The sequence below is a fragment of the Aquarana catesbeiana genome, linkage group LG06 (genome assembly GCF_042186555.1).
Source record: "Aquarana catesbeiana isolate 2022-GZ linkage group LG06, ASM4218655v1, whole genome shotgun sequence".
NCBI lineage: Eukaryota > Metazoa > Chordata > Amphibia > Anura > Ranidae > Aquarana > Aquarana catesbeiana.
This window is the reverse complement of record NC_133329.1, coordinates 46,150,838-46,164,374: the sequence shown is the minus strand read 5'-3', so window position 1 is coordinate 46,164,374 and position 13,537 is coordinate 46,150,838. Positions and strand designations below refer to the sequence as shown.

The window sequence follows — 13,537 nt, the reverse complement described above, 5'->3', positions numbered from 1 at the left end:
GCGCCGGTGACACATATATGCTCAGTCCTTTACAAGAGCCTGTAGAGTCTTTCTCTGGAACCAAAGTCACCCTAGAATCAGTTATGCCCAACTAATAAAACCCAAAACCAAGGGAGGGATAGGCTTACCTGACATTCAATACTTTTACTGGTCCTGCCACCTACAGCGCATTATAGACTGACACATTTATCGTCAGATAAAGGATTGGGTAGTCTTGGAAATCTCCTTTTCTAAACACCCCATAAGCTGTGCCCCATGGATCCAATGTAACCTTGTACCAAAGGACCCAACAGAACACCCCATCATAGGACCTTCCCTACACTGCTTTACCGAGATTTCAATTCAAACTCAATTTCTCAATGACTCCGGACCATTATCACCAATACTAATGAATCCAGAATTCCCTCCAGGGATGGCATCTTACCCACTCTCAAGCAAGCAACCAGATATTGGTTTGCGTAGCCATGTACAAATCAAACACCTCAACGTCATGTCATTTCGACTGTACACAACATGTGGGAAAACACTCTTGCCAACGATGGGTAAGTCTGCAAGGCCTGGGCCCAAGATCTTCACATAAATCTAACGAACACCAACTGGGAAAAAGTATATTGCCTTGTGCACAAAGGCACCATCAATGTTTCTATCAAAGAGAACAATTATAAAACTGTATCCCATTGGTATTGCACCCCCTCGATGCCATCATTTCAGATCAATGCTGGAGATGTCAACAAGCAACTGGCAAAAAAAAAACATGCAACTGGCGATCTCCTACACATTTGGTGGGAATGCCCACTCATTCAATCCTTCTGGAAGATGGTCCATAAGCAAACCAAAAAAATAACCACACGCTCTCTAGATTTCACACCTGCACAGTTCCTACTCCACAAGCAAGTCTCAAGAGATACACCGTACTACAAATCTTTAGCCATTCTGCTGCTAGACTAATACACTTCACTACCCAATCCGTGATTGCTTCTCCTCTCTGCCAATCCGTTCACTGGCTTCCCCTACCCCACCATATAAAATTCAAAATGCTAACCACAAGGCCATTCACAAAATTGCCCCATCTACATCACCAACCTCATCTGCAGATATCTCCCAAAACGTCCCCTTCGCTCCTTCCAGGACCTCCTGCTCTTGTTACCTCCTCCCATTCTCACCTTCAGGACTTCTCTAGAGCCTTTCCCATCCTCTGGAACTCCCTGCCCCGGTATGTCTGATCAGCCCCTACCCTTTCCACCTTTTAGGAGATCCCTGAAAACTCATTTATTCAGGGAAGACTATCCCACACCCACCTAACAACTGTCCCTGAGCAACCCCCATCAAATCATCCCCTGCAGCTATTACCTTTTGTAGCACCACCCCCTCCCTTTAGAATGTAAGCTCTACGAGCAGGGCCTTCCTGTACCTTCTGTATTGTACTGTAATTGTGCTCCCCCCCCTGAATTGTAAAGCACTGCGTAAACTGTTGGCGCTATATAAATCGTGTATAATAATAATAATTTTAATAATAGCCATGATACTAGTTAGCACAGCTAAAATGGGCATACCTAAACTGTGGGATACCCCCGAAATGACACGGGTGGGGTAAACTACACTGAGCAAAATTATAAACGCAACACTTTTGTGTTTGCCCCCATTTATCATGAGCTGAACTCAAAGATCTACGTCTTTTTCTATGTACACAAAAGGCCTATTTGTCATGAACAGGTGTGACCAGAACCGTGTGATCTGGGACAGAGGACACTAAAGCGTATATAAGTGAAATAAGTAAGTTTATTTAAAGATAAGTAATAACAATATATAAACACCTCCAATACAAACAGTGAACAACCAACCAGTGACACACAAACAATAACTATATACAATATAAAGGGAAGTACCGCAATCTTAAACGTAGCCAGGCCAGGGTCATTCACAGGAGATCAGCAGATGGGGGCAAGGAACAGGACAAGACAGGGAGAAGGTGGATCAGGCTGCAGGGCAGGGATGCAAGGCAACAGGAGGGACAGGATCAGATGCACAGGGTAACAGGATCAGGTACACAGGTTACAGAATCAAGTTCACAGGTAGCAGGTATGGATCAGGGCACAAGAAAGATACCAATGCTTGCGGGTATTTATATGTACACCTGCAATTAGCCTCAGGTGACACCTGATCGCAGGAGGTGCTGTCTGCTCCAGACTACCAGGAGACACCCGCTGATGGACATCGGTACTGCGGCCCAAAGATCTAACAGTGCCACCAGCAGGTGAAACCTCTGACAATTCCAGACAGACAATGTCAGAAGACACCCGTTGGTGGACACTAGTACTGCGACCAACAGAACCGACAGCACCACCAACAGGTGAGACCTTTCCTGACACTTTCTCTCAAATATTGTTCACAAATCTGTCTAAATCTGTGTTAGAGTCGGTTCACACTGAGGCAGCACGACTTCCAGCGTGACTGCCTCAGACGACTTGAACAGGACTGCAGCGGCGACTTGCAAAACGACTTCTATATAGAAGTCTATGCAAGTCACCTCAAGTCGCCCCCTAAGTAGTACAGGAACCTTTTTCTAAGTCAGAGTGACTTGCGTCGCTCTGATTAGAACGGTTCCATTGTACAGAATGGGACGCTACTTGTCAGGCGGCTAAGTCGCCTGACAAGTCGTCCTAGTGTGAACCGGCTCTTCGTGAGCACAGTTGTGTCTTAGGCTGGCCACAAAAAAAGGCCACTTTAAAATGTTCAGTTTTATCACACAGCAGATGTCAGATGCTGCAAATATTGAGGGAGCGGGCAATTGGCATGCTGACTGCAGGAATGTCCACCAGAGCTGTTGCCCTTGAATTGAATGTTCTTTTCTCTACCATAAGCCATCTCCAAAAGGCGTTTCAGAGAATTTGGCAGTACATCCAACCGGCCTCAACCGCAGACCACGTGTAACCACACCAGCCCAGGACCTCCACATCCAGCATCTTCATCTCCAAGATGAAGATGCTGGAGACCAGCCACCCAGACAGCTGCTGCAACAATCAGTTTGTTACAGTTTCGGACTACATGATCTGGCACTGCAATGACTTCGAGCCCTTCGTGGAAGATGACGTCCCCTTCGACAAACACGTGGACAATTTAGTGCAGCCCGGGACGTACGGCGGTAATGATGCCATTGTGGCCTTCGCTCGCAATAACCAAGTGAATGTCGAATGTAACAAACTGGTTGTTGCATAACCAAAGAATTTCTGCACAAACCGTCTCAGGGAAGCTCATCTGCATGCTCGTTGTCCTCATCAGGGTCTCGCCTGACTGCAGTTTCTCATAGTACAGTACCTGACCGCGAGATTGTGTTTCCAGCACGATACCATCGCGCTGGTTCTCGGCGACAGGGTACTGTGCGAGATTGTGTTTCCAGCATGATACTATCGCGCTGGTTCTCGGCGACAGGGTACTGTGCATGTCGCGCTGGCTCACTCATCGGGAAAGGAAAACTTTTTTTTCCTTTCACGATGAGTGACAGGCAGTGCTGACAGCTGTCTGGTATGAATCGTGAGGGGGAACGCCGTGCCAAATTTTAAATGAAAAAAACGGCGTGGGTCCCCCCCCAGGGGCATACCAGGCCCTTAGGTCTGGTATGGATTGTAAGGGGAACCCCTACGCCGAAAAATTGGTGTGGGGGTCCCCCCCAAATTCCATACCAGACCCTTATCCGAGCACACAGCCCGGCCTGAGCCGTACCAGGCCGCATGCCCTCAACATGGGGGTGTGGGTGCCTTGGGGGAAGGGGGGCACCCTGCGGGCCCCCCCACCCCAAAGCACCTTGTCCCCATGTTGAGGACAAGGGCCTCTTCCCGACAACCCTGGCCGTTGGTTGTCGGGGTCTGCGGGCGAGGGCTTATCAGAATCCGGGAGCCCCCTTTAATAAGGGGGCCCCCAGATCCCTGCCCCCCACCCTATGTGAATGAGTATTAGGTACATGGTATCCCTACCCATTCACCTAGGGAAAAGTGTCAATAAAAAAAAAACACAATACACAGGTTTTAAGAGTAATTTATTAGGCAGCTCTGGGGTCTTCTTACGACTTCGGGGGAGGGGTGGGGGGGTCTTCTTCCGACTTCTCCCGGTGTTCCGCCTCATCTCCCGGACCCCTCCGCTATCTTCTTCCAGCTCTTTTGCCAGCGGGGGGCCCGGTCTGCTGCCGCTGTCTTGTCGCCGCTGTATTGTCGCTGCTGTCTCGCCGCTGTCTCGTCGCTTCTTCTCTTCTTCCGATGTTGACACGACTCTCTCTCCGGCTGGAATGCTTTGTGTGAGCTGCGGAGCCATTTATATAGGCGGTGACCCCGCCCCCTTGTGACGTCACGGTCCCAGCATGCGCAGGGACTCTGGGGTCATGCCCCCTTATTATGCCATCCGCAACTCCCCTTGGTCACTGGCCCGTTGCTCTGGGGTTGGAAAGCACCTGCCCTGCTGTGCTAGCGACCTGGAGGGCTCCAAGACAGACCTGCACCTAAATCCGCTGCCTAATCTCCATCTCTGATGCCATGTCCATATCTCCACTAGGGTGACCCAAGTCTGCTATCCCGATCTTGGAACCCGGTGGTGGTTTTGCCGTGTGCACAGCCAAGAAGCGCAATCCAACTGCTTGCCACCAATGTCACAGACCCCCGTACTCAAGAAGAGTCTCTCCGCCGTATAGGATTTCTTTGTCCGGTACCTGCACAAGCCAAGATCCCTTAGCCCACCCAGTCACTTGTCAGGACATTCGTGTAGTGTGGAAAATATCAGACTGTTCATTCAAACACAGGCACAAAGATATACACTCAGGGGAAAACCCCCCTGCTTTGCATAATGACAAAGGGCGGGGTAAACTACATTCCGTAACAAGAGACACACAGGTGTATTTCACGTTCCAGCAGTTGACCGTTTTATTAGCAGGGAGGGCTGTTGGAGGAATTCCACCCTGCCCCCGGTCTACATGCTAGAAACACATATACATTCCTTAATAGGTTGCTCCCAAGGCAGACAAAGAATAGAACAATGGGATACAGCCAGACCTCAAATGATCTAGTAAAAAGTCTACAACAGATTATGAGACCAAGCTGGTACAATATTACAGCACGGTGGAGTTTATCTTCATATTTTCTTGAGGGATATTGTTCAGAAATATTACTGTCGAAAGTGAAAGAGCCCCTTCATTCTTTCATCACAAGCCACACATATAAGACCCAGGATAACAGGGGTAAAAAGAAATGCTGAGTCTGGTGTGGTTGTACGGTGAGTCTGATTAGTGCAGATCAGACTGGGGTTCTCGGTCACCCTGTGCCCCTAATAGACACATGGTTTTAAACACATAAGAGGGGCCGGGAGAGCTGGACAAGGAGTTTCCAGAGCTCTCTAAGGTAAAATGGGTTCCACAAGCCCCCCCTCCAAGTGACTCCCGTCACAATCTCATCTCCGCCTCTATACCATTTACTTCTAGATTCTTGCCTTCCTTCTCTTCTCTTCCCCCGCATTAACCTCAAATTCAAGACCAAATCTCACTGTAGTGCCTGTGCTGGACACACGCACTTACACACAAGATGAGCATTCCATAACAAGATTAACCCTTCAAAGTATATCCGACATCATTTCTACTAGGTAATAAGTCTTAGATAAAGCATAACCAATCAAGACACCCTGCTCATTACACATGACAGTCTTACTTTCTTACTCATTATTTTGCTCTTAATTTAAACACCAGTGTTTTATTGGTAACTTCTTGAATCCATTTTCAATTGTATTTGGAACTATATACCATAGTTTATTACCTACTACTGCTTGTCCATTTGACATGTTTCAGTATCACATTGATCTCCTTAATGTAGTGAGTCCATATTATGTTCCTTTGTACTTTTTTCGATAAAATTAGTTTGGAACAAAAAAAAAAAAAAAGTAAAATCTAATTTGGTCCTGGGAAATTTTCCTATATCAGTTATCATACTGTTTTTGGACCTGTGACCTATTCAACAGATCTACAATTGTATCAACCAAGCTCACCTCAATTGGCTGTCTCTGGTGTTCATCCACAGACTCCTTCTGATCTGTAAGAAATGCATAACAAACTGGATTAGAACCATGGCTCTAAAACAATAAGAGAAAGAATGTCCATACAGTATATGGTGGTCTTGGCCCAGGGCTGGACTGGGACAAAAATGTGGCCCTGGACTTCATCCAGACTGGCCCAGGGCACAAAACATCAGGGTACAGTGCACATCAGTGCATGGTACGGAGCCCAGCACATCAGGGCACATCAAGGTACAGGGCACAAGGCACATCAGGGTACAAGGCACATCAGGGCACAAGGCACATCAGGGCACAAGGCACATCAGGGCACAGAGCCCAGAACATCAGCGTACAGGGCACATTATGGTACAGGGCACAGCACATCAGGGTATAGCACATCAGGGCACATGGCATTGAGGCACAGCACACCGGGGCACAGGGCATAGGACATAGCACATCAGGGTACATCAGGACACAGGTCACAGTACATCAGGGCACAGCACATCAGGGTACAGAGCCCAGCACATCAGGGTACAGGGCACAGTACATCAGGGTACAGGGCACATCAGGGTACAGGGCACATCAGGGTACGTGATATTGAGGCACAGCACACCAGGGCACAGGGCACAGGACAGCTGGGCACATCACACATCAGGGAACATAATACATCAGGGCACATAGCACATCAGGGCCCATAGCACATTAGGGCCCATAGCACATCAGGGCACGGGGGACATAGCACATCAGGGCAAGGGGGACATAGCACATGAGGGCACATCAGGGCACGGGGCACATCAGGGCATGGGGGACATAGCACATCAGGGCACATCAAGGCACGGGGCTGACCGGACCAATTTTGTATGGAATGTTTGGAACCCCAGGAGGGATTAGAGAGCATTCAAAGTCAGGATGAGCAAATGCCCCTATAGTTTTTTAGGACGAAACAAGTTGGAACCCCCTGAAAGCGTTCCTGTCCTCTGAAGGAACCAGAACAATTATTCTCCAATAGTGCCTTTACTGCAAGGCAGCATAAAGGTCCCACAATCTCAAAAGAGAAGCAAGAAGATTTGAGTGCATGAAGCAGGGAGAAGGCAAGGACCAAAATTCAAGCCTGTACTCCTCAGAAACCACATCCTGCACCTCAAAATTGAAATTCCCTCACTGCGAGGTAGGCTGGAACTTGGCTTTTAAAGTGGTGGCCTGGAACGGATATAGAGGGCATTTCTGAAATCTGAGAGTGACAGACTTTGCCTTGGGAGCCTTCACTTTTTTCTTACTATGCAGTAGTGTCATCTACCCACCAGAAACTTCCTCAATAAAGGACTCTGAAGAATCATTCTTTAACCCTTTCCAAGTGCATCCTACAGACTACCTTTGTAGATGTGGGCCACAGCCATAAAATTCAGCACATGTGGACTGACATAAAAGCCCGGTGAAACTAATGGTGCAGAGAGTTCGTCAAACCACCTACTCAGTGGCACAATACTACCAGGAGAGGCTCCAATTTTTGAAGTACTGAGGGATCTGTCTGGATCAAATGGGGTTGCATGCCATGCACTTGTTGCAGACTGCTAGAGTATGGCAAACAGCCATAGATACCACAACAATTTTGTAGCGGTGTTCAAAAGAGCAAATGAGACTTTGAGGAAGTCCTCCAGCCTATTGTCCAGAGGGTCTTTAAGTCAGGGATGGTCTCAACTGGGATTTTCAACCTATGCAAGTACAGGGATAACCTATAAACTCCATGCTGGCTACTTTTGGCTAGCTCAGACATTCAGGACTTGACAAAACTGAGCATAGGACTGTGCACACTTGTTTATCATCCCTCAGTAAAGTTTAGGTTTTAATTTCAGGTCTTGTTGCTCTTTGCTCTGTGTGTTTTATTTCATTTTTAATTTCCACAATGCTTATACGCCATACTTTAGTTTTTTTTTTTTCCACTATTGGCATGTTGAGGATAAAGTTCAGATTAAAGTGGATGTAAACCCGATTTTTATTTTTTTATTTATTTTTTTATATCATACTGTAGAGTATAAGATTTCCTATCATTTGACTCCAGTCTTGCTACACAGAGTTAATCGATCTCTGAGCAATCCTCTTTTATTGTTCAGTGAGACAATTCTTGACAAACTGACAAAAACTTTGTCAAATACTCCCCCTTGCTGTGAGTGACAGCCTAAGACACATACAGTATTTTTTAATTCCCTCCCCCACTCCTTTCTTCAGCAGCTCTGGGATTGGCTGTTCCACACCTCACCATGATTTGGCATGCTGAAGTCATGTGGTAATTTCCTATCTTTTTACTGGATGTTAGAGATCATAGCAGAAGTTCAGTTAGAAATACACAGGAGAAAATGCATATTGACAAGGGGAGTGTAGAGGTGGGCGGGGAGTGTAGAGGTGGGCGGGGAGTCTACCGACATCACAACTCCACCCACCGAGCTCCATACAACAGACCCACCCACAGAATCTGCAGTTTTTCAGGTCTCATAACAGACAGAGGGGAGACATTTGACAGGTAAAGATACATGCAGGAGGCATGTATATCCTTATAGATAATCACTATGGCAGTAGTTTAGAAAGGATGACATTGGGTTTACATCCACTTTAAGCACTAAATGCAGAGTTTGAACACCCATTCTTGTGTGCCAAAAGATCTGTCATTTTGTCCAATTACTTTCTGATCCACACACCTGTCAGGCAGCACAGCCAGGAGAGTGATACCAGTTTCTCTGTTAGAGGTAAAGAATATTATGGTGTCATCTCATTGCCCCCCAGCCTACTGACTGGAAAACGAGTAATGCCGCGTACACACGAGCTGACTTTGAGGGACTAGGTCCGCCGGACTTACAAACGGACAGACGGACTTGGACACACACGGTCACTCCAAAAGTCCGCTGGTTTCGAACGTGTTGACGTACAGCACGTATGACGGGACTAGAAAAAGGAAGTTCAAGCCCCAGTACGACACCCTTTGGGCTCCTTCTGCTAATCTCGTGTTAGTAGAAGTTTGGTTAGAGACGATTCGCGCCTTTCACACTTCAGCTTATTTCGATCGATTTCTGCGGTTCAGTTTGTGCTTGTGGGGTTTGTATCTGATTTTCAGTGCGTGTTGGTCAGTTCGTTACCTGTATATCAGGCTGTTCTGGTCCACTTGTTCCTGTTCTTCATGTCGCTCTTCACAGGCCTTGCTGTTCTTCAGTGCGTTCGTTTAAGTTTGTTTGTTTGACCAGCCGACCGTTTTGAAGCCATGGTGCATGGACGTACTTGTTCTCGAGTTCGTGCTGTGTGGGGGCTTGGTGTTGACCAGAGTCCAGTCCATGAATAGGTCGAGGAGGAGTTCATGGATGAAGAATTGGCTGCTCCAGCGTGACCAATTCTTGCACATGCCTTTGCTTCGTGAGATCCGTGAGAATAATCCTGAGGATTTCAGGAATTCTCAGGATGACGGACCCCGTTTTTCAACGTCTGCTGGCTTTGCTGACTCCTTATATCAGCAGGCAGGATACCTGCATGAGGCAAGCCATCACTGCGGAGCAAAGGCTAGTTGCCACGTTGCATTACTTGGCAACTGGGAGAAGCCTCCAGGACCTTAAGTTCTCGACAGGCATCTCCCCCCAGGCTCTGGGGATCATTATTTCAGAGACCTGTTCTGTCATTATTCAAGACCTGCAGAAGGACTATATTAAGGTAAGTTTTAGCCTTTAACATTACATTATATGTATTTAATGTTTGCTAATGTATTGTATTAATTTCATCATTACCTAATTACCATGATTGGAATATGCTGTGAATGTCCCCTTTATCTTCATGCATGCATGTTTTTATTTTAGAAACCAAATTTTTGGCCTACATGCATATTTGCCTTCACTAACCTCCCCAGCATGCAATCCTGGGCCCATATACACCTATAGCCTGGTCCCTTTAACAATGTATATTGTCAGCTCCATTGTACTGCTTTACCCTCCCCCACCCCCTTAAATGTCTCCAAATGTAATGTGTGTTCTTAAACTAAATTTAGAACCCTCCCCCACCCCACCCCCATACAATTTGATCAATGGGCCATCAAAGAGGGTGAGGAATCTTATAAGTGGGCCATATATTTAATTTTTTTTTAAATACTACTTCTAAAAAATGTTATACTGCTGTTGTGCAAGAATGTTTTTGTGTAATCTGCTTGGAAAGTTATGTTTGAAAGTACTTATAATTTTATTTTATTGTTTGACTCCACAGTTTCCTTCCACGCCACAGGAATGGCAGACTGTGGCCTCCCAGTTCACTGACCGTTGGGACTTTCCCAACTGTGTAGGGGCGATCGATGGGAAGCATGTTCGCATTGTGCCATCACCCCATTCGGGGTCTTACTACTTCAATTACAAGGGGTTTAATAGTGTAGTATTGATGGTGGTGGTATCGGCAGAATATGATTTTATGTACGTGGAGAAGAACGGCCGTATGTCGGATGGAGGAGTCTTCGCCCAGACTGAGTTCTGCCAGCGTCTCCAGACTGGTGGCCTGGGATTGCCACCTGATGCCGAGAACATTGAGGGACTCCCCTCTGTATTCATCGCAGATAAAGCTTTCGGTCTGGGCGAGCACCTGATGAGGCCATTCCCCCAAAGGACCCTCACCCCAGAGAAGAGGGTATTTAACTACTGGCTGGCCAGAGCGAGAAGAGTTGTGGAGAATGCCTTCGGGATTATGGCCAGCCGGTTCCGTTTGTTTCTCTCAGCCATCAATATGGCGGACTATAAAATTAATCGTCTAATCACGTGCTGTTGCGTACTCCACAATTTTTTAAGAAAACATTTGCAAACATATCTTACCCCAGTTGGGCCTGAGGCCAGACTTAGTGCTGAGTCTGTACTCACAGGCCTGGATACTGGCTGTACTGGCTTGGCCCCCCAAACCGCCCGTCAAGTGTGGGACAGATATGTTAATTATTTTAGTGGTAGGGGGCCATTGCAATGCCAGAACATTTACCTTTCAAATAATAAAAAAATCTTTATGATAAAATCTTGAGTTTTTATTCTTGTTTGCTTTTCTTTTTGGCTGTCTCCTAGGTTCTCCTAATGCACTTGTAGTGACAAGTGCATTTTCCTTTATTAAATAAGGCCCTTTGTCACTGTAAACACAAAATGAATTCCAAAACTGATATTGAGTATTGAAAGAAGAAGCCACACACATTGTTGTCGATTCAAATTTTTACTGTGTGCACATTCAAAACATGTGCGTTTTTTTAAAACGTCAATGTATTTTTTTTTGGTTTTATATTTTTTACTCAATATAAAATTGTTTATTTTTTTGGGGAACTATATTTTTGTTAATTTTTTTGGTATTTTATGCATCTTTTTTTTTTATTATTTGTATTTTAAAACAGGGTTTTTTCACAAAAAAAACATACCCAACTCTGGAACTTACAAAGTTCAACATGTAAAAGTTGCAGGTGATGTCACCCATGTAAAAGCCAAATTTTGAAGATGCACACAAATTGGGAGTCCAAATTGGTAATGTCAACATGTGCCATCTCCAATCATGGGGGATCAATGGACGTGTTTTGTGGGTGAAATCCCTTGCTCTCACCTACTAGCATTATGAGGAAGGGGTTGCAAACACAAAACGCGTACATTGGGATCCCCTGATGGCAAATAGCACATGTTGACACACCATGTGCATCTTCAAAATTTGGCTTTTAAAATTTAACAACTAGAAAAAAAGAACAATGTTCTCATTTAAAAAGGAAATGAAGAACATGATCAATGTTTTAGGGAAAAAGGGATTAGATTCTCCCAAAACATCGATCATGTTCTTCATTTCCAGTTGCATGCTGTCCAGCCGATTTCTCATGCTGTCTAGCTGATTGCGCATTTCATCAATGTGGCCATTCCAGACCATGATCTGCCCAATTAGCCTTTGGGCGCTGTCGGTGCTAAATGGGTCCGCCACTTGGCCTTCCACAACCAGAACATAACTTAAAATTTGAGAAAAAATATGTATTTAGAAATATGCAGGCATAAATAGATTACCTGGGGTGTCAGACACTCACCTGGTGGAAGGTAAATCACACCCACTTCCTCCACCTCTCCTTCCTCCAGATCCTCATGTGGGCTTGGGCCAATGACCCTATCAGGCTGGTGAGGTCGGGGGGGGGGGGTCCTGGGATTCTCTGACTGTTGCCTCAGTCTTTTCTACCCTATGAGAATGAAACCAAAGGTATACTTAGCACACTGATATTTGAGTCCAGAAATAGGAATATGAAACATTGCTTTGAAGTGGTGTACAATTGTCTGTTTGTGAAAAGATCAAAGTTGAAGACATGATTCAAATTCCCTTTTAACCAAACTGCAACACTTACCTTTTTTGGCCAAATTTCACAGATGGGGACACCTAAAGTATCCCCTGGAGCCCCTGTGTGGATTATCCTAAAATGTTCTCTGGTGTCCCACAGTACACTAGTGCTCCTGAGTCCAGATGTGGAAACAGCTGCTGTGTCCTGTTCTTACATTACACTGAATCATTTTTTCAAAGCATTCTAGTTTCAAAAACATCCACAAAACAATATCCTAAACTTCTTTTAATAAGACAAATTGTCAAGAACAAAATGTAGGTAGAACCCTGTACCATCGTATTTCTTGGCAAACAAACGACACTTAGAATCATATGTATTTTCCAAAAAACGGTATTTACGAACGATCGCATACAGTACAACAGTATAAACGAAAAGCATATGGATCAGCATGCAAGTTAAGTATCTTAATAAGAACACACGACAAGTACTTACTTTTTTTAAGCACCTTCTTGATTCTGTGATACTGATCTGGCTCCCTCGTTTTTAGGTCGGACCAGTGCTTTCTCAATTGGTCTTTAGCCCGTCGTACTCCAAATTGCTGCTCCAGAGTAGTGACAACTGAGGACATTATTTGGTCCTTCCGCAAATTGGGTCGGGTGTATGGACCATTTTTGCCATCATAGTCCTCCCTCTTCAAGATGTCCACCATCTCCACCATTTCTTCAAAGGCCATGTTGGTGGCCTTAAATCTCCTCCTGGATTTAGATGTTTGGGGCTCCAGGCTTTCCTTCGCGCTAGTTCCTGATAATGTCCCCGCCATCTTTATCTATATACTCCCACTGCGCAACGAAGAGAGAAGAGAGAAGGGGCGGGGAAAATTCATCATAAAGAACTTCAGGGGCGGGCGATGTAGGCGGAGCATGACACATGCGCAGTGTATATAAAGCTAGTGCGCTGGCCTACGTATGTCCGAACGGAAGTAGTGAACGTCATAAACAAAGGTAAGATTTAAACGTGTGTGTGTGTTCTGTGTGTCTGAGTATCTGTGTGTTCTGTGTCTGTGTTTGTGTGTTCTGTGTCTGTGTTCTGTGTGTGTGTTCTGTGTGTGTGTGTTCGTGTTCTGTGTGTGTGTCCTATATTGGGATAAAGATAATACTGAGTTTGGACTGACATAACTGTTTTTTTCTTGTGTATTGTCTTTCAGAAAAAATGAATCCCTTTAAG

The 13,537-nt window shown here is 45.6% G+C and overlaps 1 protein-coding gene across 1 annotated transcript in view; it reads right to left on the bottom strand.

Moving 5' to 3' along the window:
- The window catches only part of LOC141148367 (uncharacterized), a 636,575-nt gene that overhangs the window by 19,380 nt on the left and 603,658 nt on the right, over positions 1–13,537 (bottom strand). Inside the window, exon 21 of the mRNA XM_073635776.1 lies at positions 6,019–6,062. Coding sequence (XP_073491877.1) covers positions 6,019–6,062 — 44 coding nt within the window. The remainder of the gene's footprint in view (positions 1–6,018; positions 6,063–13,537) is intronic.